Source organism: Mercenaria mercenaria, chromosome 18, assembly GCF_021730395.1.
Source record: "Mercenaria mercenaria strain notata chromosome 18, MADL_Memer_1, whole genome shotgun sequence".
Lineage (NCBI taxonomy): Eukaryota > Metazoa > Mollusca > Bivalvia > Venerida > Veneridae > Mercenaria > Mercenaria mercenaria.
In genome coordinates this window covers 11,620,871-11,642,548 of record NC_069378.1, presented here as the reverse complement: position 1 = coordinate 11,642,548, position 21,678 = coordinate 11,620,871, and the positions used below count along the sequence as shown (strand labels likewise).

At 33.9% G+C, this 21,678-nt stretch overlaps 1 protein-coding gene across 1 annotated transcript in view; it reads right to left on the bottom strand.

Moving 5' to 3' along the window:
* LOC123537955 (titin-like) overlaps nucleotides 1-21,678 on the bottom strand; it is a 402,126-nt gene that overhangs the window by 246,418 nt on the left and 134,030 nt on the right. Inside the window, exons 102-107 of the mRNA XM_053530681.1 lie at nucleotides 13,521-19,676; nucleotides 12,850-12,936; nucleotides 12,506-12,699; nucleotides 11,629-11,794; nucleotides 7,443-7,559; nucleotides 73-494 (exon numbers count right to left, since the gene is read on the bottom strand). Coding sequence (XP_053386656.1) covers nucleotides 73-494; nucleotides 7,443-7,559; nucleotides 11,629-11,794; nucleotides 12,506-12,699; nucleotides 12,850-12,936; nucleotides 13,521-19,676 — 7,142 coding nt within the window. The remainder of the gene's footprint in view (nucleotides 1-72; nucleotides 495-7,442; nucleotides 7,560-11,628; nucleotides 11,795-12,505; nucleotides 12,700-12,849; nucleotides 12,937-13,520; nucleotides 19,677-21,678) is intronic.

The following is a 21,678-nucleotide window of genomic DNA, read 5'->3' as shown; positions in this document are numbered from 1 at the left end:
TGGCTAGTGGTACCAAAGGGAAGCTATATAAAATGGAAGCTTTATTTAAAGGAAAGCTACATTTCTACAAACCTCCTCTTCTGGAGCCTCCCTCTGTTCTGGAAGTTGCTCCTCAGGCAGTAACAGCTTTATGTCTGTTTCTGCTGAAGTGCCCTCTTCAGGGCTCACTTCTTTAGGTATGACCTCTTCCATCTCCACGGTCGTTGCCATGGAGACTTCAGCAGCTGTTGCCATTGGAGCAACTTTGTCCTCATCTGGAAGAGGTGTCTCATCTACAGTGACTTCCGTCGAAGATACTTCAGTCTTCTCAGGTGTCACAAACTCGAAAGTTATCTCTTCTTTCTCAACCTTCTCGGGTTCCTCCCTTGTCGTTTCTATAGTGATGACCTCAGATGTTTCTGGGGTCACCTTCTCAGGTGAAATATCTTGACCCTCCAAGGTCACAGTGTCTTCTGGTGCTTCTTGTACTGTAACTTCCTCTTGCTCTGCGGGTACTGTTGAAAACAAAACAGAAGAGTTAACTTCAACATAATTCAGCCCCATAAGTTGAAAATATCAGTCTCTATATTTTAACACAGCTAAAGTATAATGTCTACATGTCTATAAATGATTTCTGAAGAGACTAACAATAATTATCCAAACAAAATGTAAAAGACTGTCTTACCTTGAGCAAGTTGTGTCCCCTTGAGATTAATAATGTTTTCTGGACAGATATTGTGAGAAAATGTATGAAAAAATTGTCAAAAAAAAAAGATTGGTGTAAGGGAATGGGATTGGTGTAAGGGAATGGGATGAGTCCTGCACTTTTCATTCCCTCTCATGAACAGACTCAATCAAACTGAGTCTCTTCTATTTCGCTTTGTTGCTTTCTATCATATCAAAGGATCTTGTATAAACTTTTTTGTGGGACTAGTGTGGTACTGGCTCAGCTGTGTTATTTGTTTGGTTCTGCACCTTGATCTATAAATAGTGGAAGTAGGGCACCAAATCTTATTAAAACACATTAAATTTTTGTACTTGATGTAACTTCCCTAGTCACTACTAAGCATTGTTCTTGTAGCTGAAAGAATGCCAAATTGTGTTTTAAGTTATATCTCCTTGTAAATAATCAATAATAACCTTTCCATTTTTGTTCAGGAAAACAACTAGAATGTTATGTTCTGCATATCAGAATACTTTTCTAGTAGGTGTTTATTAAAAGTATGTATATGTTTATTATATAGAAGACATCAATATAATATGGTTTTTGTAGTGTAGGGTTTTGTGTTATTATTTCCGATTTCCTTGAATTATCAAAGTATTTAGTAGAGGTCTGCTTTGGGTAGTTCTATACCTTTGATAAACCAGATCTAATGGCATAGATCCAATTATATAGAACTTAAGTTGGTTCCAAGGGTCAACAAGTGGAGTTGCACATTCCATCACCTCTCATGAACAGACTCAGTCAATCAAATCTAGTCTGCCTTTATTCTGCTTGGTCGAGTTCTATGCTTCCAAAGGATTTTTTTTTATTTCTATGACTATACTGTATTTACCAGTGCATGGCAATTGAAGGTGATTTTCTTCATTGACCCTCGATTATTTTAGGATGGTCATTCATAAATCTGACAAGTTTTATTATGTTTGAGCCTGACAAAGAGCATTTAAAACTTTCCAAGAACCTCAAAACCAAACTCAAATAATAGGTTTTGCTGTACATCTGTTGAATTATTAATTCTTTCTGACTGCCGGGTAAATTTTAATTTATGTACACAGCCTAAGTCAGTCAGAGGTTCAAGGAATGTTTCCACAAACCCAATGTCTTGAATGATGTATGTTTAAATGCTTACTTTGGGGTAAAAATGTAACAAGTTACATCAAATCTGGGTACAATATTACAAAACTAAGTCTGGAGACCAATCTCAAAACTCTAATGCCTGATTGGTTGTTTCCGATCCCGAATTCAAAACTGACTAATGGCAAGGTTACAATCTGAGACTTTGTTTGTTTTGGGTTTAACGCCGTTTTTCAACAGTATTTCAGTCATGTAACAGCGGGCAGTTAACCTAACCAGTGTTCCTGGATTCTGTACCAGTACAAACCTGTTCTCTGCAAGTAACTGCCAACTTCCCCACATGAATCAGAGGTGGAGGACTAATGATTTCAGACACAATGTCGTTTACAAATAGTCACGGAGAACATACGCCCCGCCCGAGGATCGAACTCACGATCCGGAGATCCGTAGACCAACGCTCTTACCTACTGAGCTAAGCGGGCGGGTTACAATCTGAGACTGGTCTTAAAACTTACTTTTATAACCTTGGACTACAGACAATATAATAGAGTGGTTGATAATTCAGTACATGTAAGCATGTGTGTACATGTTAAAATTTATTAAATACATGTCTACTAAAACTGTACAATAATTTAATTAAATGGTTCATTAAACATGACTATGCAATACTTTGACCTTCAAACTATAATTTGAGCCATGCCATGGGAAAACCAACATAGTGGCTTTGCGACCAGCATGGATCCAGACCAGCCTGCGCATCTGCGCAGTCTGGTCAGGATCCATGCTGTTCGCTAACAGTTTCTCTAATTGTAGTAGGCTTTAAAAGCGAACAGCATGGATCCTGACCAGACTGCGCGGATGCGCAGGCTGGTCTGGATCCATGCTGGTCGCAAACCCACTATGTTGGTTTTCTCATGGCACGGCTCATTTTAGTTAATTTTCAGGTTTTTCAAGTATTTTATCAATCTAGTAAATCTGACTCATTTTGGAGTTAAAATATTTTAACGGGTTAAAAAATCCTACACCTACATGCATATATGTACAAATATTAAATCTCAACTTCTCTACCTTTGTGCTCTATATATTCTTCAATTTCCATCAGGATACATTACATTTTGACATCCAATTGGCACCTTATGGAGATTCAGGTTATAATGAACAATAACTTTCTGCAGCTTACTGTGTTACCAAATAGTATTTTCCAAAGAGTCTTTGAACTACAGGCTGTTTAAACTGAATCTAACAGTAAATGTTCCACGAAAGAAATAATCTATCAAACAACTACTCACGTTAAATCTCCAAATTAACAAATCTATTTGTCCAAAGAAACTTTTTATTTAATTTTATTTGATTTTATTTATTTTTTGTGCCTCCCCCACAACCCCCCAACTGTTTTGACGTGGGGCACTTAGAGTTATTTCTTATTTTTGATTAAGCAGTCAAATGCATCATGATGACTCAAACATTTCTTTAGAGGCACATTAACTGTTAGATTTCATTTACAGTATGCTTGGTTATACCTTGGAATGGACAATATGTTAGCCATTACAGCTCTTTCTCAGGTAAACCAATTCATACAAGCCATAGCTTTATCAGGTTCCTACTTTATACTGAGCCAATGCTCTGGGGAGAACCTGATTGGTCTGGGAAGAACTTATATGTTACTGAACCATTGCTCTAGGAAGAACTTGATTTTTACAGTCATTTCTGTGGGGAGAACTTGATTGTTATATTATCATGGGCCATCCCTCTGGAGCACAACATATACATGCTGATAACATGCAAACATCACACATGCTGAGTACTAGTTTAGGTTTTAAAATGATTCAAGTTTGGTCATTATGTTTGTAAAATCAAAGATATGGATCCGGTGACATATCTTGAGTTTGCTGGTTTCACTTCTTACAAACTCTTGAAGTAATATGTAAGTGATGTCTGAGATGTGGGTGAAGTCTATGTGCCTACGTTGAAAGTGTATTTGTTTCATTAATTTGTAGAGTAACAGACATTGATCTGAGTGTTTAAAATAAATTCAAATTCTTCTTTACATTCAAAGAGCTTTAGAAATCTGAACCACTTTTAGTTAAATAACTCTTGAAAGCCAAACTCTTTGAAAGAAATATCTGCGTAACTCTCTCAACAACTGAGGCTGAAAAGTTCATATTGCCAGTGTTAACTTTGTGATCCAATAAGAGTTGTACTTACATACATGTGTGTTGTAATCATCCAATGAAATGAGAGGACACATCACAGAAGCATGCTATCAAGGACAGACAAGGGGTATACTGAAAACTAAATGTTATTAGAGGCCACATTACAGTACAATGATTTTCCAACATTAATGAAATATTCAAAGAAAAGTATTGTGAGTTTCTACATTTTTTTCAATTTTGGCAAAACAAAGGAAAATATGTAATAGGAACAAAAAGAAATTAAATGGTGTACACATGTAGTACTATGCCTTTGTATTTTGTAAAAACAATAATTTCCTTATTTTTTTTATTTTTTTTATAAAAAGCAAGAGTAACATGGAAATGCTTTTTTCATTTGAGTATTGTCCTGCAGAAAATATTAAAATTTAATGTCTTAAATACCACATGTACTACATGTGTATGCTTCAATTACTAACTTCCAGGTTTACTTCCATTATAGATATAATACAGACATCCATTATTTTGTTGTGTTGGAAAAACATATCTACCTTCTGTAGGTCATAATTTCTACTAAACGTTTGACAGAATGGTTTTTTTCTTATAGAAAGGATATTATCAAATGAAGAATATGTCTTAAATCATATTTTTCAAACTATCAAATATAAATATTTTTGTAAACATTCAAAATATTTTTCAAACTCTGTATTCTATTACTTTTTGAAAAGTTTCCATCTCTGACAAACTTAGAAATATCATATCTTCCATGCATACACCTGCAAGACAAAGGGAAGTAAGTCATACCTGCAAGACAAAGGGAAGTAAGTCATAGAGCACAATATAGTTGAGTCATAACTGAAATGTAGCTGAATTTGAGACTGAAGAACTTCAAGCTTCAACAAATTCAAGAAGTAAATATTGCAATGAATGTACTCCTTAAAGCATATCAAGTCTTTTAGCAAATTAATACCCCTACAAAACTAAAAAAATAGCAGAAACCCTTAAAACAATTAGCAAGGTTTGTAAAATCAATTAGTTGATATCCCTATGGTAAATGGCATAAGCAAGCTGAAATTTTGTAGAATTTATACCCCCCAGTTCTTGGAATATCCCCAACACAGCAAACTTGTCAACAATCTAGTATAACCTTTACCTCGCTAAATTTCAAAAGTGGACTAGTCTTTTACTCAATTTGGGCAGTACCATATTATCATTCAAAGGGGTGTTCATTCAAACTTTACCGACTAAATAGCATCCGTGCAGACTCATCTTGGTCTGCAGTGGTCGCAAAAGCAGAATCACTTGCCACCAGTGGACAATGCCACCATTAACGTTTCATAATTCTACGACGGTCTCAAATTCAGCTTTTGTACACATGTTATATCATACAAGACCACAATCATTAAGGTAGTCATAACAACAAAACTAAGTTTCCATAACAACTAAATGAAACTAAATAGCAAAAACATGCGCTGACAGGTGAGCAGTAAGGAGTTTGTTTTTCTACTGTTAAAGACCACTTTTTGTGAGAAGACAATGATGGGGGCACCTAAAGTTTCTACTATGGAAAGAATTTAGTAAATAACAATAACAACAACTTACAACATCTTAGCAAGGTACACTGTTAATTTTTCTCTGTCTCTAACAAAAAGTGGTAGTTCATAACAGTAAAAATGATTAAGACTATAGGAGGCACTAAACAGAAGCTCTGACCAATCAAACCTGTTCATTTGAGAACCAAAGATAAGTTTCCAAGAGGGATATACATGCAAATGGACATTTATATATTTCAAAAAGATTTTGGATAATCTCTGGAAATAAACAATATGAAGAAATTTATTTTCTTTTTACAAATTTTATTTGGTCCTTAAGGGATTTACTTACACAACACACGGTTTTTATTTTTTGGCACAGACTTTTTTAAAGAAAAAAGATAAAAATCAAATAAGCAGAAATTCCCTAAAAATAACATGTGCTCACCTGCATAATTTTTTTACAATTTCTACCCTGATACTGCAATTCTACTTTATTGTTTGTTTTTGCCACCGAAAAAAAATGTCAGGGATACATTATGTGGCTTGCCCATTGCATTTTTTTTTAAATATTCTAAGGCAGTGCAGCAGAAAGCTTACACATATTCCCGATTGTTCCTTCCGAACAAACAATATGAATGTCCATTTTTTTCTTTTTACTTATTTTTACAAGCTTTATAGTTCATTTCAAACTTCATACCAAAGATAATACTCAAGTCTTATAGCTCATTTCAAACTTCTTTCAGAATTTTTCTTTCTTACAGCTCATTTCAAACACCTTTTAGAACTTTTACACTGTGTACTCAGTCCATACTGTATTCTTTTCAGAGCAAATTTTATTCCCATACATTAAAGTATTTGATTTATCTATTTTGGCATATTTTCCAAATTGCAGATATCTTACTGTAAAACCACTGAAAATATGTGCCGAGCTATAAGCTTTAAAATGATCTCCTCCCATCATATCTATGTATATACATGTATTTGTAAAGCTTTGTGCTATTTACCAGTATTTTCTTACAAAGAATGGCCAATACATGAACAATAAGCTTGCTTGATGGACATACAAAATGCATTGCCTTTTCAATTTCAAGCACTTAATAAAGCATATAGATAAGCAAAGCATGAAAAAAATGGGGTAAAAATACAGCCTGCTTAAGCATTATTAAATCTCCAAAATATATTTTTTTTTTGCAATGGTTTTGCGTTACGTGTCAGGGTAGAAACTGTTTACAGCAAAATTTTTAACAACTGAAACATAAAGTCTATCAAACAGCATCTACATAACAAAATAGAAATAACTTCTACATGCCGAAATTTTCAAACAAAAGGTTCTAAGAACAGAAACACAAAGGTACATATCATCTGTGATAATCATTTAACTATTCTGGCAATCTTTTAAATGGTCTCCTAAACAATGCTTGCATAAAATCTGATGAATTGCTCAAAACAGAAATTTCAAGTAATGCTGATAAGGTGTTGTATGGGTAATATAAACTATAAAAATATATATCAATTAGATATATCAAAACTAAACTATAATTAACTGAGGTATATAAATGATACACAAATACTTCTCTAATGGGAGAAGCTTGAACATTTGGATATTTTTGAAAGCTTTAAATATGTAAAAATAAATATACTTTTGATAATTGCTAACGAAATACTGGCCACAAACACAAAACAGCACTGCTATTTGTTCAAAAATCAAAACGTAATTCTAATGTAAATAATAAAGAAATTATGAATTTCTACGAATTTCTTCTAATTAAAGATTGCCAGAGAATTATATTAGATAAATTACAAGTAGTTAATGTCTACTTACAACCAGGCAGTACATCGCAGAAACGCCATCACAGAAATGGCGGTCATTAATTTTTTCCCACAATCCCATGCTATGGTTTTATTATTTCCCACAATGCATCGTTGTTAGATAAATAAGTAGCATCGGGGCAAGACGAACAGACAGAAAAAAAAATGTCCAACCTAATGGAGTGATTGTCTCCTTCGATGGTTTCTGCGATTCTGGTTGTGTTTCCTCAACAACAATTTCAACAGTTTCCATGGTTACTTCAGGTCCACGCTCATCAGCAATATGTGGGACTATAAAAATTTCAATGTCAAACTTTGTTATAATAGTATCTAGGCAAACTTCAAACTTTTACAGTAAAAAAATCACTTTCTAAACCTGAATTCAGTCTCAAAACAATAATTGATCAACATCAAAACTGAAAGGAAAATTTTGCTATAGTGTTGTCATAAGTTTTCATTCCACACCAACATTAAACTATAATAAGGTGTTTTACACCTAAGCTAAAAATGTGTGTTTCATAATAGGTCTTCTTTTTAAAAAAAATTAGGTTTATTGATTAAAGACTTTTTTTTCAAATGTTGTGTGTCTGTAGCAATAACATGATGGGTATGAGGCTGCTGAAACGTGAACCTGCAACATGATTTACAATAACGTAATGCCAAACTGAAGCAAAAATATCTCTTAAAACCTCATAAAGAGGTAAGATGTTTTGGTTCAGTTTTGAAACAATTTTGTCAGTTTCACATATAATACAGTTCTCCATTGCTTTAAGAAAATATTTTTGTCAATATAACAAAAAAAATAAACAAGAAAACTGCAAAAGAAAAACAAACTTATAACAGAGAACTGTATCATATGTTATTACAGGATCTCCTCTTAAAGACAGAGATTTCTAATTTCCGGTCAAGGTCACATGAATATACCTATATTCTCATAGGCAAAGTGTCTTTACTCTCAAAGGCAAAGTGTCTTTACTCTCACAGGCAGAGTGTCTTTACTCTCACAGGCAAAGAGTCTTTTACTGAAAAGATTGCTTTTAGGAACATACTTTCACTCAAAAATTTTGCTAAAACAGTTCACTGTATTGCAGAACAGATTTGCATCAGGTATATGAAATGTGACCTTGGCCTAATTATCATTCAATGACACAAGAAAGAAGTATTTTTTCAAGGACATGACACATTTGGTTAATTACAAAAAGGTTTAACCCACTTAAAACAATTATCAACATGGAGAAATTATTTCAAAGATCTTCCCATTTATAAACCCATCCTGAACGAATTATTATGATCACAAATTTATCACTTTATTTCTGAAATCATTTAGGGTTATAAAATGTGTCGTGTCCCTCAATAATATACATGTAATAAACATAAAATGAATAAAATGGAATGGTCTGAAAAAAATAATACAAGTTCAAACATGGTCAGAAGAAATTAGCACTAGATAGCTTCTGATAGATTTTTATACCTTTTTTTTAAGAAAATAGAAAAGGAAATTTTTTATATATACTGCATTAGACTGTAATACATATGGCTCCAGGATCACGGTTAACAAGATTTGATATAATTAATTTTCCTTGCACGGTAAGTTTGTACTGATAAAAGTACAGTATTTCAAAAATGTATGTCTTTCACAAATAAATCTATACACGGTTTCTTTAATCTGACCTTTGAACTTTAAACAATTAAGAGAAATGCCACTTATAAAACAAAGGGACATTACTCTTAAAAACTGTCATTAAAAATACATTTATAATGCTATGAGGTGTCACAATGATTAGTTATGGTTCGTGTTTCGGTGATGTTCTCTTTAATTTCCAGCATCTTTTTGCTCTTTTTCGACCAGTAAAGATCCACCTGAACTTCGATGCGATACAATTCCTCGTGCAGAATTTTGAACATTGTGTTCGCTGTTTTGTAAGGGTAAAAATAAAAAGTGTTATGAAAATGTAAATATTTTTTCAATGAGAAAAAAAAAACAAGTAAAAAACTGCAATAAAGAATAAAACTGAGCATTATACAACAGGCCAAGGTAAGGTGCAAATTCAGTCTTGCTGACCTGCTATTTGTTTGTCCTACTAACTGACCATTTAGAAAATTATCAATCACTTATAAGAAAACTAAACAATCTAAACTTATTTTGCTCAGAAATAAGAAATAATAGTAGAGAATTACATGTAGAAGTCAAAATCTGTTAATTAACTGGAAATTTAGATTTTGTCTAAAATCTGGGTGAACAATTTGAGTAATAAAGCCTGTATATTTTGCAAATTTAAAGAGCATAAATAGAATGACAGTTTGATAATGATTATCATGATTATATGAAATGATTGTAATGAACAAAGCTATGGACACACAACATCAAATCTGGTAAATTTATGTGTTAAGATGTTAATCATTTGGTAAAATGTTAAGAAAACTTGTTAATATATTAACCCGAGGGTAATAACAGTGAATGTCAAGATCTTAAAACATTTTTTTCTATGAACACCATTCTATATAACAAATCATAAGTCAACCATAATAATAATAATAATAATAATAATAATAATGAAAATAATAAGAAAAGACAGAGTACTACACATACCGGTGTATTAGAATTTTAATCTCTGCAAAGATTTCAATGAACAGCTAAATCATATTTATAAGTTTTTATATAAGAATAAGTACAAAAGTTGACTTATGATGGCACATTTTCAGTAACATCTGAAAAAAAGAAGCATCATTTAAATAAAGGTAAAAATAAGTCTGCATGCAAATATATATACATTTAGGGTTAATGATGAAAAAGCGAAGCATGTGTCAATTTGAACAATGACTTTACGAAAGCCATAAATTACAGTAGTAAGTAGACATTGAAAGCCACTCTTAAAACATTAAAAATTTAAAACTTTAAAAATATATTCATATATATTAAAAAGACAATTAAAACTACAAATGGGTGGTAGACAATAACAGACAATATATATAAATTAAACCACACACATTTATCCCCCCATGCGCCATGCTTGGGATATAAATTAAACTTTTCTGTGTGTGGGATAAGAAATTAAACAGTAATTTTGCTTCGTAAAAAGTTTTATTTTTCAACTTTTGTAATAAAATGTACAATAAAAATTTTATGTAAAAAGTTTCACACAAAACGATACAATTTAAAACGTTATTGTAAATAGAAAAAAAAAACATTTGAAATATTTTAAGAGTGACTTCATATCTGGAATAAAATAATTTTTGCCATTCTAAAAGGTCTATGCCACATGACAATAAATAAAACAAAGTGTAAATGTATAATATATCATGACTGCATTAAAAATAAAATGCTATGCTTGTGTTAAAACATAAACATTAACAAAATAGAATTTCTCAGTATTTCATAAAAAATTAAGTGAAATGACTACTTTTCTCAACATGAAACACAACATACTGATAAAGCAATGAATTTATACTGAAGCATATACAATAAAAAAGAAAAAAAAAGAAAATAACACTCCATGAAAAATAGAAAGCCTATTTATTATTTTTTGTCTCAAAATAGTGTATCTCACAGCTGCCTTTGATACTGAAAGTATTCTTCTGTCTCTACAGGAGGTTGTCTCTACATTTGAACTGGCCAATCAAACTGATTTTGTTCTAGTAACATTGAGTCATTAAATCTGAACTGACCAATCACACTGATTTTGTTTCAGTAACATGAGTCATTACATTTGGATTGACCAATCAAACTGATTTTGTTCCAGTAACACGAGTCATTAAATTTGAACTGACCAATCACACTGATTTTGTTCCAGTAACATGAGGCATTACATTTGAATTGACCAATCAAACTGATTTTGTTCCAGTAACATGAGTCATTACATTTGAATTTACCAATCAAACTAATTTTATTCCAGTAACATGACTCATTACATTTGAACTGACCAATCAAACTGATTTTGTTCCAGTAGCAAGAGTCATTACATTTGAATTGACCAATCAAACTATTTTGTTCCAGAAACACGAGTCATTACATTTGAATTGACCAATCAAACTGATTTTATTCCAGTTACATGACTCATTACATTTAAATTGACCAATCAGACAGATTTGTTCGAGTAACATGGGTCATTACATTTGAATTGACCAATCAAACTATTTTGTTCCAGTAACAAGAGTCATTACATTTGAATTGACCAATCAAACTCAACTTGATCCAAAATTTCATTACATTTGAATTGACAATCAAACTCAACTTGATCCAAAATGTAAAGTAATTGGCATACACCTCTATATCTGAACTGGCCAATCAAATCTCTAATATTTTTGATTGACACATGCTTCACTAATGGAGTTTCTATCCATGCTGTATGACTGGGCTTACTTTGTACGAAAAGTTCAATGACAGTTGTGGCAGTGCCGTGCTCATTTTTAGCTTCACACACGAAGTATCCCTCGTCGTCAATGGTAACGTTGTTGATTGTGAGGGTCACAGTTTCTCTGTGGTGCTCGGTGATGAAACGCTCATCATCTGGTAATGGCTCATCATTCTAAAATATAATTTTACTTGTAATCTTAACCCTTACCCTGCTAAATTTCTATAATGAACTTGTCCATCTTTCAATTTGGACAGTACCATTAAAAGGGGTGCTTACCAAAAAAGATACTGACTGAATGGCGAACAGTGCAGATCATGATCAGACTGCTAAGGCAAAATCATTTGGGTCCAGCATGATAAGGGTTAAATAAAACCTTTTCAAAGCCATGAAAACTAAAGTGAAATACTCTACTTTTTTGGGCATGAAAATTTTAAGGTTTTGGCCAAATGGCTATTTCGTGATAATGTTTTTCTGGATTTAATCTTTTGAAAACAAAAGAAATAGGAATTTAGTTTGTTTGTTTGGATTTGATTTCATGAAACCTACAAATATAAGTCTTACATGAAAATCAGTGATTTCACTATAATTTTCTATCCTAAGTAACAAAATTATGAGATCTAAAAAAATTATAAAGTGTGAATTCTTCAGCCACCTCAAATATTTGACTACTATTACCTGCTGACAATTTTGAGTCTATCTAAACAAATCACAATAACAAGTTTTATATTAGTCTACTAACAAATAAACTTTATATGGCATCTAAAATTAACATATACTTCAAATTCAATTCCGATTTTACCTTTCAGTCTAATGCAGAGACATTGAATTTTGTGGAAATCCTCTGTTAAAAATATAAAAAAGAATGAAGAATATTACACATACCAAATACCATGTGATTTCAGGGGCAGGTTTGCCAGTTACCACACAAGTGAGAGTGACGCTGGTACCTTCTTGTACGTCTATGTGTTTCTGGAGGGTCGTTGTGAAACGGGGAGCCGCGAAATCTCCTTCGCTAGTCTCTTCATCCTGTTTACGAGGGGCGATGGTCTCTTCTGAGATTTCTTTTTGAGGCAATTCTGAATGAAACAATTTATTCCAATATCTATCACTCAGTCTGATAACTACACAAATTCACAAGCATTAATATTATAGAAATTGTTCAAATTTTAAAATATGAAATTTGGGTCTAATATACCTTTAAACTGTAATGATTAATGATTTCCTACCTTTTTCTTCTACAGGTATCTCCAAGGTCTCTTTGACAGTGGTAGTTTCTTTCACACTGACTTCCTCATCAGTTGTCTCTTCTAAAGCTAGAGTAAAAGGATTTTTTTTTTAAATTCGCCATTTCATTACTCCTCTCAGAATTATTTTTTCTATACAATTTAAGCAGTAAACATATGCGAAACTTTAATTACTTATAAAAAATTCTAATTTCACATTAAGATTCCCTAAAAATTCATTGAAATCAGATGGTCAAAAGATAACTGGAAAAGGTAAAAAATGGGCACAATACAGTATCGTGCAAGGTTCGAACAAAATTTTACATGCAATATATGTAAATATAGAACAGCCTGCAAAAGTAAAAATATAAATGTTATAATTACAAAATAAACAGAATAAATTTCAGAATACATCAAAGATTAAAAAAAAATTAACATCATAAAGTACAACAACAAAATGGATACTTCAAAATGCACTGTCAGAAACAGCTGAAATCTTGATAAACACCGATTTATTTTACGGTGAAATTAAGCTCAATTAAACAAGACTGAAAGGAATTATGTGTCATTTACTAACTAACTAGTGTCAGAAAGATTAAGTAAGATAATACTATCCTTTATAGATTTAAAAAGCAAAGAATTATAAACAGAAAGAAATAATACATTAAACTTACCAATAACAGTGAGGTAGCATATTGAAGTGATGGTTCCAACAGTATTTGTTACAACAACCTTATACTCTCCTTCATCTTCAAGGAAAGTTTCTGGAATGACAATCTTACTAAATTCTTTCTCAATAGTCACAATAAAGTCCTCACTCTCCTTTAAGGGCTGGTTATCAATGAACCAGGTTACTTCTGGAGCAGGTTGGGCTTTAAATTCAACAGTAAATTCCACCTTTTCACCTTCCATCACTGTGATGTCCGTGAGAGTGTTTGTGAATTTAGGGGCAAATTCCACAACTTCTACAGTTTTTGTTACAGTTTCTTCTACAGTTGTTTTCTCAGAAACTGTCACACTTATTTCTTTAGGCTGTTCAGGTTTCACTTCATCTGAAGGAATGTCAACAGAAATTGTCTCTGAAGTTGTTTCTTTCACTGTTATATCTATTGGAACTTTTGGCTTTTCTTCTACTGTAACAGTAATTTTCTCTGGCTGTTCTTCTGCTGGTTTCTCTTCAAGTGGAATTTCAAGAGAAACTTTTTCTGTTGTAACAGTGGTTTCCCTAATAGTTTCATCAGTAGGAACTTCAACAGAAATTTCTTCTGTAATTGTTTTCTTTTCTGTAACCTCTGTTCTTGTAGTTTTCTCCTGAACACCAATCTCCATAGACACTGTTTCTGGCTTTTCTTCTAGTTTTATTTCAATTTCAGTCTTTTCAGTAGTTAAGGGAGCAATATCAAGACTGATTTCCTCCTTTTCAACTGTTTTCTCCTTTACTTCCACATCCAATGGAATTTCCTGTGGTTTTTCTTCAGCAACAATTTCAACAGAGACTTTCTCAGTAGTAGTTTCTTTAACTGTCATATCTGATGGAATCTCAAGATCAATTTCTTCTGTAACGGTTTTCTTTTCCGTTATTTCAGTGGTTGTAGTTTTTTCTTCTTTATCTATTTTCAAAGAAACAGTCTCTGGTTTTTCCTCAGGTTTGATTTCAATATCCATTTCTGTGATTTGCTTTTCTTTAATGTCAATCTCCATAGAAACTGTTTCTGGCTTTTGTTCTGGTATTAATTCAAGACTAACTTCCTCCTTTTCTTGTGGTTTTTCTTTTAGTTCAAGGTCCATTGTAACAGCTTGTGGTTTCTCTTCCATAGGAATTTCAACAGAAACATCATCTGTTACTTTACGTGTAATATCTACTGAGACTTCTTCAGGTACAACTGGTTTCTCTTCAGTCTTCTCAAATTCTACTACTGCTTCAACATGTTTTTCTTCAGAAGGCTTTTCCTCTTCCACTGGAATTTCTGCAACTAATTCCTTTTCTTCCACTGGTACTTTCACTGGAATTTCAATGATTTCTTTTTCTTTCTCTTCCAGTTTAATGTCAAGTGTGACTTCTTCTGGTTTTTGTTCTGGCATTAATTCAAGACTTACTTCTTCCTTTTCTTGTGGTTTTTCTTTTAGCTCAAAGTCCACTGTAACAGCGTGAGATTTCTCTGCTACAGGAATTTCAACAGAAGTTTTTTCTGTTACTTTAGGTGTTAAATCTACTGAGATTTCTTCAGGTATAACTGGTTTTTCTTCTGCTTTTTCGAATTCTACTACTGCTTCAGCATGTCCCTCTTCTTCAATTGGCTTTTCTTCTTCGACTGGAATTTCTGCTTTACCTTCCTTTTCTTCCACTGGAACTTTCACTGGAATTTCAACAGTTTCTTTTTCTTTCTCTTCCAGCTGAATGTCAAGTGTCACTTCTTCAAGTGTTTCAGGCTTCTGTATATCAATGTCAACTGATGCAGTCTCCTTCTCTACTGGCTTCTCTTTAATATCAATTTCCATAGCTGAGGTTTCCAAATCTGTTTTAGGTGCTTCTTCAGTTGGAACAATTTCTATTTCAACCCTCTCTTTTATTTCAGTCAGCAGTGACTCTTCAGGAAGTTGTCTTTCTTCTTCTGGAAGTTCAGAAATTTGTTCTTCACTTGCAGCCTCTTCAGGTTTTACCTTTGTCAATGTAAGATCAGAAACCTCGACTGTCTCAGTAGTTACTTCTACGGTTTCTTCTGCTGGTTTTTCGGCTATAATTTCAACATCAAAGTCTTCCTTTTCTTCCACTTTACTTTCTTCAATTTCTTTGGTTTTAACAGGAATAAGTTCTCCTTTTGCTGCTTGTTCCAATATATCCTTTGTCATTTCATCAGCTATATGCTGGATTGTTTCTTCAGCAATGTCAGGTATTGGAATTTCAGTTACTTCTTCATCTGAGATCTGTACTTCAGAAGGTAATTCTTGCTCAACTGTTAATTTTTCACTGGGCATTTCAGGAACTTCTTCTTTTGGCTTTTCTTCTTTCTCTTCTGGTAATTCAGAAATGATGTCCTCTATTATTTCAACCTGTGTTTCTGATACTTTTGTTTCAGGTTTGGCACAAACAGAAGCAGACTCCAAGATATCTTTTGAGACCTCTTCGGCATACATATCAATGCTTTTGGTAGGAATTTCCTCAGTTTCTTCAGTTTCTTTTTCTTCCAGATCCAAAATGACTTCAGTGCTTTCTTCTGGTTTAACAACCTCCTGCTGAGTTATGTCAAGAACTATTTCCTCTGGTGCTTTTTCAGCAAGTTCCATAGCAATTTCGACTACATCTGAAACAGGAGCCATTTCTTCTTCTACTATTTCTACAACGGGTTGCACAGAAATTGTAGCACTCTCAGTTACAGTTGGAGCTTTTTCCTCAACTGGTAACATTGATTCTTCTGGTGTGATCTCTTCAACAGGACGTTCTGTTTCAACAATTTCATCAGATACAATTTCTGATGGAAGTCTTTCTTCAGACATGGGCTTTTCTTTCACTTCATCAACTGGTACTTCCTGTACAGTTTCAGTAAATGGTTCAGATACTTCTGTTACTTCTGACTCTTTGGTTTCCAATTCAGCTTCTGTAATTTTACTAACTTCTTCAGAGGCTCGCTTTGGAATTTCTTTTATTTCAACTTCAACAACTTCAGTAACTTCCTCTGTCTTGGTTGTAGGAAGACCTTTAATTTCAATTTCAACTTCTTTAGGTAATTCTTCCTTAGATTTTGTAGGTATTTCAACTATGGTAGTAATCTTTTCTGTCGTATCAGGTATTGCCTCCTCTGACGGCATAACTTCTACAGTTTCATCCATTTGGACAATGTCTATCTTTAATTGTTCGCTTAAATCTTCACTTGCAGCTTCAGTTGGCTGTCTTGGAGATTTCTCAATAGTTTCTCTAGTTTCAACAATAGTTTCAACTACTGGAACTCCAACTTCTGTTTCTGATATTTCAGAAATTTCAGGTTTGCTTATCTGTTCTTCCTCCACAGCTGTTGCCTTTGTTGGCATTTTTTGTTCTTCAGTAATTGTTTCCTTGAGAAGAATGACAGTTTCCTCTGAGGACTTTTCGATCTCTTTCTCAGTTATTTCCTTCGGTGATTCTTCAGAAATAGGAACTACTTCTGCAACTACTTCTGCAGGTTTCTGTATCTCAACTGTAATGGTTTCCTTCTGTGTTTCAATAATTTCTTCTGTTGGAGCTTCAGTGACTATAGCTAAAGTTGTCATTACCTTCTCATCAGGCTTCTCAATTTCCTCGACTTCTGCCTCTGCTGGTTTCTCCTTTTCAACTTGAATTGTCTCTCTAATCTCTTCAATAATTTCTTCTTTTGGAACTTCAATTTCATGTTCCAATTCTTCTGCAGCTGTAAATTCACTTGGTTGCTCCTCTTCTGGAGCTTTTGATGGCATTTTCACTTCAATTTCAACTGTTTTAAGAGGAATTTCAGTTTCGGATTCCACTGGAACACCAACCTCAATTTCAGTGGTGAATTTTTCAGTTTCAGCTACTTCTAGTTCCTTGTCAATAGCATCAACTGTAGAAGGGTATTTTTCTTCGAGTGAAACAGTGTCTCTTGATATTTCAACTGTCTCTTCAAATGGTTTTTCAGCCTCGACATCTTTTTCAATTGGCTGAATAATACTAACCTCAATTTCAGCTTCCTCTGGTGAAACTTCAGAAGGTCTTTCATAGTCAACAATTATTGTTTTCCGAATTTCTTCAATAGTTTCTTCTCTTGGAACTTCCGTTTCAGTCTCAATAATGTCTGAACCCACCTCAGAGACACCTAACTCTGTAAGATCTTCAACTGCTTTACTTGGTTGCTCTGTCTCCAATGTAATGTCTGATTTTTCAACATCTATTTGGACTTCTTTTGGAGTCTCGGTTTCGTATTCTGGTAATGATTCAACAATTTTGGTCTCCTCTGCAAATTCAGTCACTGGTACAGTGGATGGTACTTCTTTGTCAACACGCACTGTCTCTCTTACTTCCTCTATTGTTTCTTCTGTTGGTCTTTCACTCTCTTGTGCTACTGGTATCTCCTCTGATTCTGAAAATGGGACCTCCGCTGGAATATCTGTAACTTCAGAAGGCGTTACAGCAACTTTTACTTCTTCTTTTGTTTCTTCAGTAACTTCTTCTGATGGCTTTTGAACCTCAACCTCCATTGTTATCTTTCCAGTGATTTCAGCTGTTTTAACATCAGCTTCAATAACCTCCGATGGCTTTTTAGTAACAACTTGAATTGTTTCTGTCACAATTTCTACAGTTTCTTCTGACGGTTTAGTTACTTCAACTTCCTGAATAGGAAATTCTTCTTTTTCAGAAACAATTTCAACAACTTCTTCAGCAGAGGAGATAGTGTCAGTTTTGGTAACTTTTGTCTCAATCTGAATTGTAGTAGGTTTTTCCTCAACAGTTTCAGTTACAACTGCAGGTGTTTCTGATACCTGTTCTTCTTCAGTTGGAATTTCTGTGATTTTCAATTGTTCTCTCTCTGTTATCATAACCTCATCCATTGGTCCTTCAATTTCCACTTCTTCCACTTTTTGTTCAGTAACTTCAATTGTTTCTCTCTCTGTAACTACTGACTCTTCAACAGGTGCTTCAACCTGAGGCTGTGTTGTGATATCTAACACAATTTCCTGCAACTCAGTCTTTGGTTTTTGACTTATCTCAATTTCTTCTTTGAAAGTTGGAGTTTCCTCTGTAATCTCCATAGTTTCTCTAGTTATCTCAGTGATAGTTGTCTCTTTCACATCTGGTGTAACATCAATGTCTATTTCAACAGCTTCTGGTTTGGATTCAACTTCAATGATCTCTTTAAAAGATGGTGTTTCCTCTTCAATTTCAATTTCAGCTGTCTCTGTTGAAGTAATTTCAATGGTCTCCTTGACAGTCTTCTCAGTAACATCACCTGGTCTGACCTCAATATCGATCTCAACAGGTCTCTTCTCTTCTTCTACTGGAATCATTTCAGTAACAATATGGTGTTCTGTCACCTCTGGAACTTTGTGATCTACTTCATCTATTTCAGGATGAATTTCTATAGTCTCTTTAAAGGTTTCTTCAACATCTTCTGGCATTGTTATGTCCATCTCCACAATACTCTGTCTTGGTTTTGGAGCCAATTCAATGATCTCTTTATGTGTAGTTTCTTCAGGAACCACTTCTGTATCTGGTCTTGATTCTATCTCGACTGTTTCTCGATGAATTTCTGCAATTTCTTTTGGCACAGATATTTCCACTTCTACTTTACCTTTTACTGTGGTTTCCACTGTTTCTTCTTCTTCTGGTAATTCTACTTTCTCTACAGTGATTGTTTCTGTAAAAGTAGTTTCTGTACTTTCTATAGGTTGCTTTTCTATTTCAAGAACAACTTCTTTTGGAACAACTGGTTTATCTTTAGTTTCAATAGTTAACACTGAGGTTTCAGTTTCTGGCTTCATGTCAACCTCTACATGTTCTTTGATTGTTATTTCAGGCTTAATATCAAACTTTATTTCTTCACGAACCTCTTCCTTTGGTTTAACCTCAACCTCAAGTTCTTCCTTTTTATCTTTTGGTTTTACATCAATAACAACTTCTTCCATAACTGTCTCTTTGTCCGGTTGAATAATATCAATGGTTTCTCTGTATACTGTTTCAGTTGTGTCAACTGGCGCTTCAGTTTCAATTTCTGGTTGTTCTGTTGCCTCAATGGTTTCTCTGTATATAACTTCAGTGGTATCTACAGGTGCCTCTGTCTCAGTTTCTTGCTCTGGGATTGTCTCCTCTTCCGTTTGTTCTTCAGAAGAAAGGACTTCTCCTGCTGTAAATTGATGATAAAATTGACCAAATCAGTCATATATCAGAATTAACATGACCAGAAGAATGAGTAGGTGATGATTATAGATAGAAGATCAAAGAAGGAATTTATGGACAAGCAAACTGACAGATGTTGATTGCATGATTGTTTTGAAGTAGATTTCTAGCTGAATGAGTAACACCTAGAAAGAGCTCAAGGACATGGAGAGTCAATTAACATTTGTGTATCAGCTATTCTGTTAAACTGGAACATGAACAAAATGGAAACTACAACTGCAAATGATATTTTGAGGTATTCAGATTATTTCATGAGGTATAGGTTGTGAAGGTTGACGTATGTGTGTGTATCACTTGGTTGTTTTTCTACATGGTATCTATAAGCGCCCAATTTTTCAAGACTAACAACTTATTTCCCAAAATTATATTAATCTTTTCTGAATAATTTTTTATTTTTAACTGTTAACAATTAACACATCTGTTTTTAAATATATAACTTGAACAAACTAGATGTTTGCATGCAATTGGCAAAAAATGCTTGCTGTAACAACTTTGTACATTATGTCTCTGGTCATATCGAGAATATGTGAAGTTCCGCAAATGATTACATTTTCACATAATAATTATGTTTTCCTAAAAAAGGAGAATAAAAACTGTTCTTTTCAGGAGAGGATATAATTGATGCTGAAGTATCTGTCTGGAGTATTTATTCAAACCTGAATTATATTCTTGTTGGAAAAATAAGGAATACCAAAAACAATTTTTATGACCTTATAAAAATGATACAGACTATTTAAAAAAAATCCCCCATAATTGCTTTTATAGAACCAGTTCCAGCCAGTTAAACACATGTAACTGCTACCATTCCCATCAAAACAAGAGTTCTAACATAAATGTCAATTCAACACAAGATTGAGATAACAACAGAGGCCATAACATAACTCAGATTAAGACAGTATGAGACTGATTGCGAGATAATATGACAGAAATCAAGACTACATCTGACTGAGAATAAGACCCCAGCAAGACTGTGATTTAGACCACAGAATGACTGAGATAGAAATAGCAGCAATACCCAAACTGAGACCATATTATGATAGAGATCAAGGCCAAAGCTTGACTGAGATTGTCAAGATAGCACGATTGAGATGGAGATCATAGCAAAAACAAGATTGGGACTATAGCATGACAGAAACTGACACCACAGAATGATCAAAACAACAGCATGACTGAGATTGAGAATACAACAAAACTGAGATTGATAAACCAGCATAGCTGAGACTGCGACAATAGCTGAGACTGCGACAATAGCTAGACTGAAATTGAAACCATAGCACAACTGTAATTGAGACCACAACATAACTGAGTTTGAGACCAATGCTAGAGTGAGAGACCAAAGCATGACTGAGATAAAGACTTTATGCATGACTGTGACTGAGGCCATATGTCGACTGAGGTTTAGACAACATCATCACTTACTGAGAAAAAGATTTCAGTATGACTGCAACCAAGTCAACAGCACATCTAAGGTTGAGATAGCATCATGACTGAGACAGAGACAATAGTGTGACCGAGATTTGAGACCAAAGCATGATCCGAGATTCCGAACTCTTTGCAAATTTAATTTTTTTTTTTGTTTGTTTTGGGTTTAACGCCGTTTTTCAACAGTATTTCAGTCATGTAACGGCGGGCAGTTAACCTAACCAGTGTTCCTGGGTTCTGTACCAGTACAAACCTGTTCTCCGCAAGTAACTGCCAACTTCCCCACATGAATTATCAGAGGTGGAGGACTAATGATTTCAGACACAGTGTCGTTTATCAAATAGTCACGGAGAACATACGCCCCGCCCGAGGATCGAACTCGCGACCCCGCGATCCGTAGACCAACGCTCTTACCTACTGAGCTAAGCGGGCGGGCTCAAATTTAATAGTTATCACACTATCAATCAAACTAGAATGACAAAGAGGGGTCGTTTAAATCAGAACAGTACACTTACCTTTCTTAACTG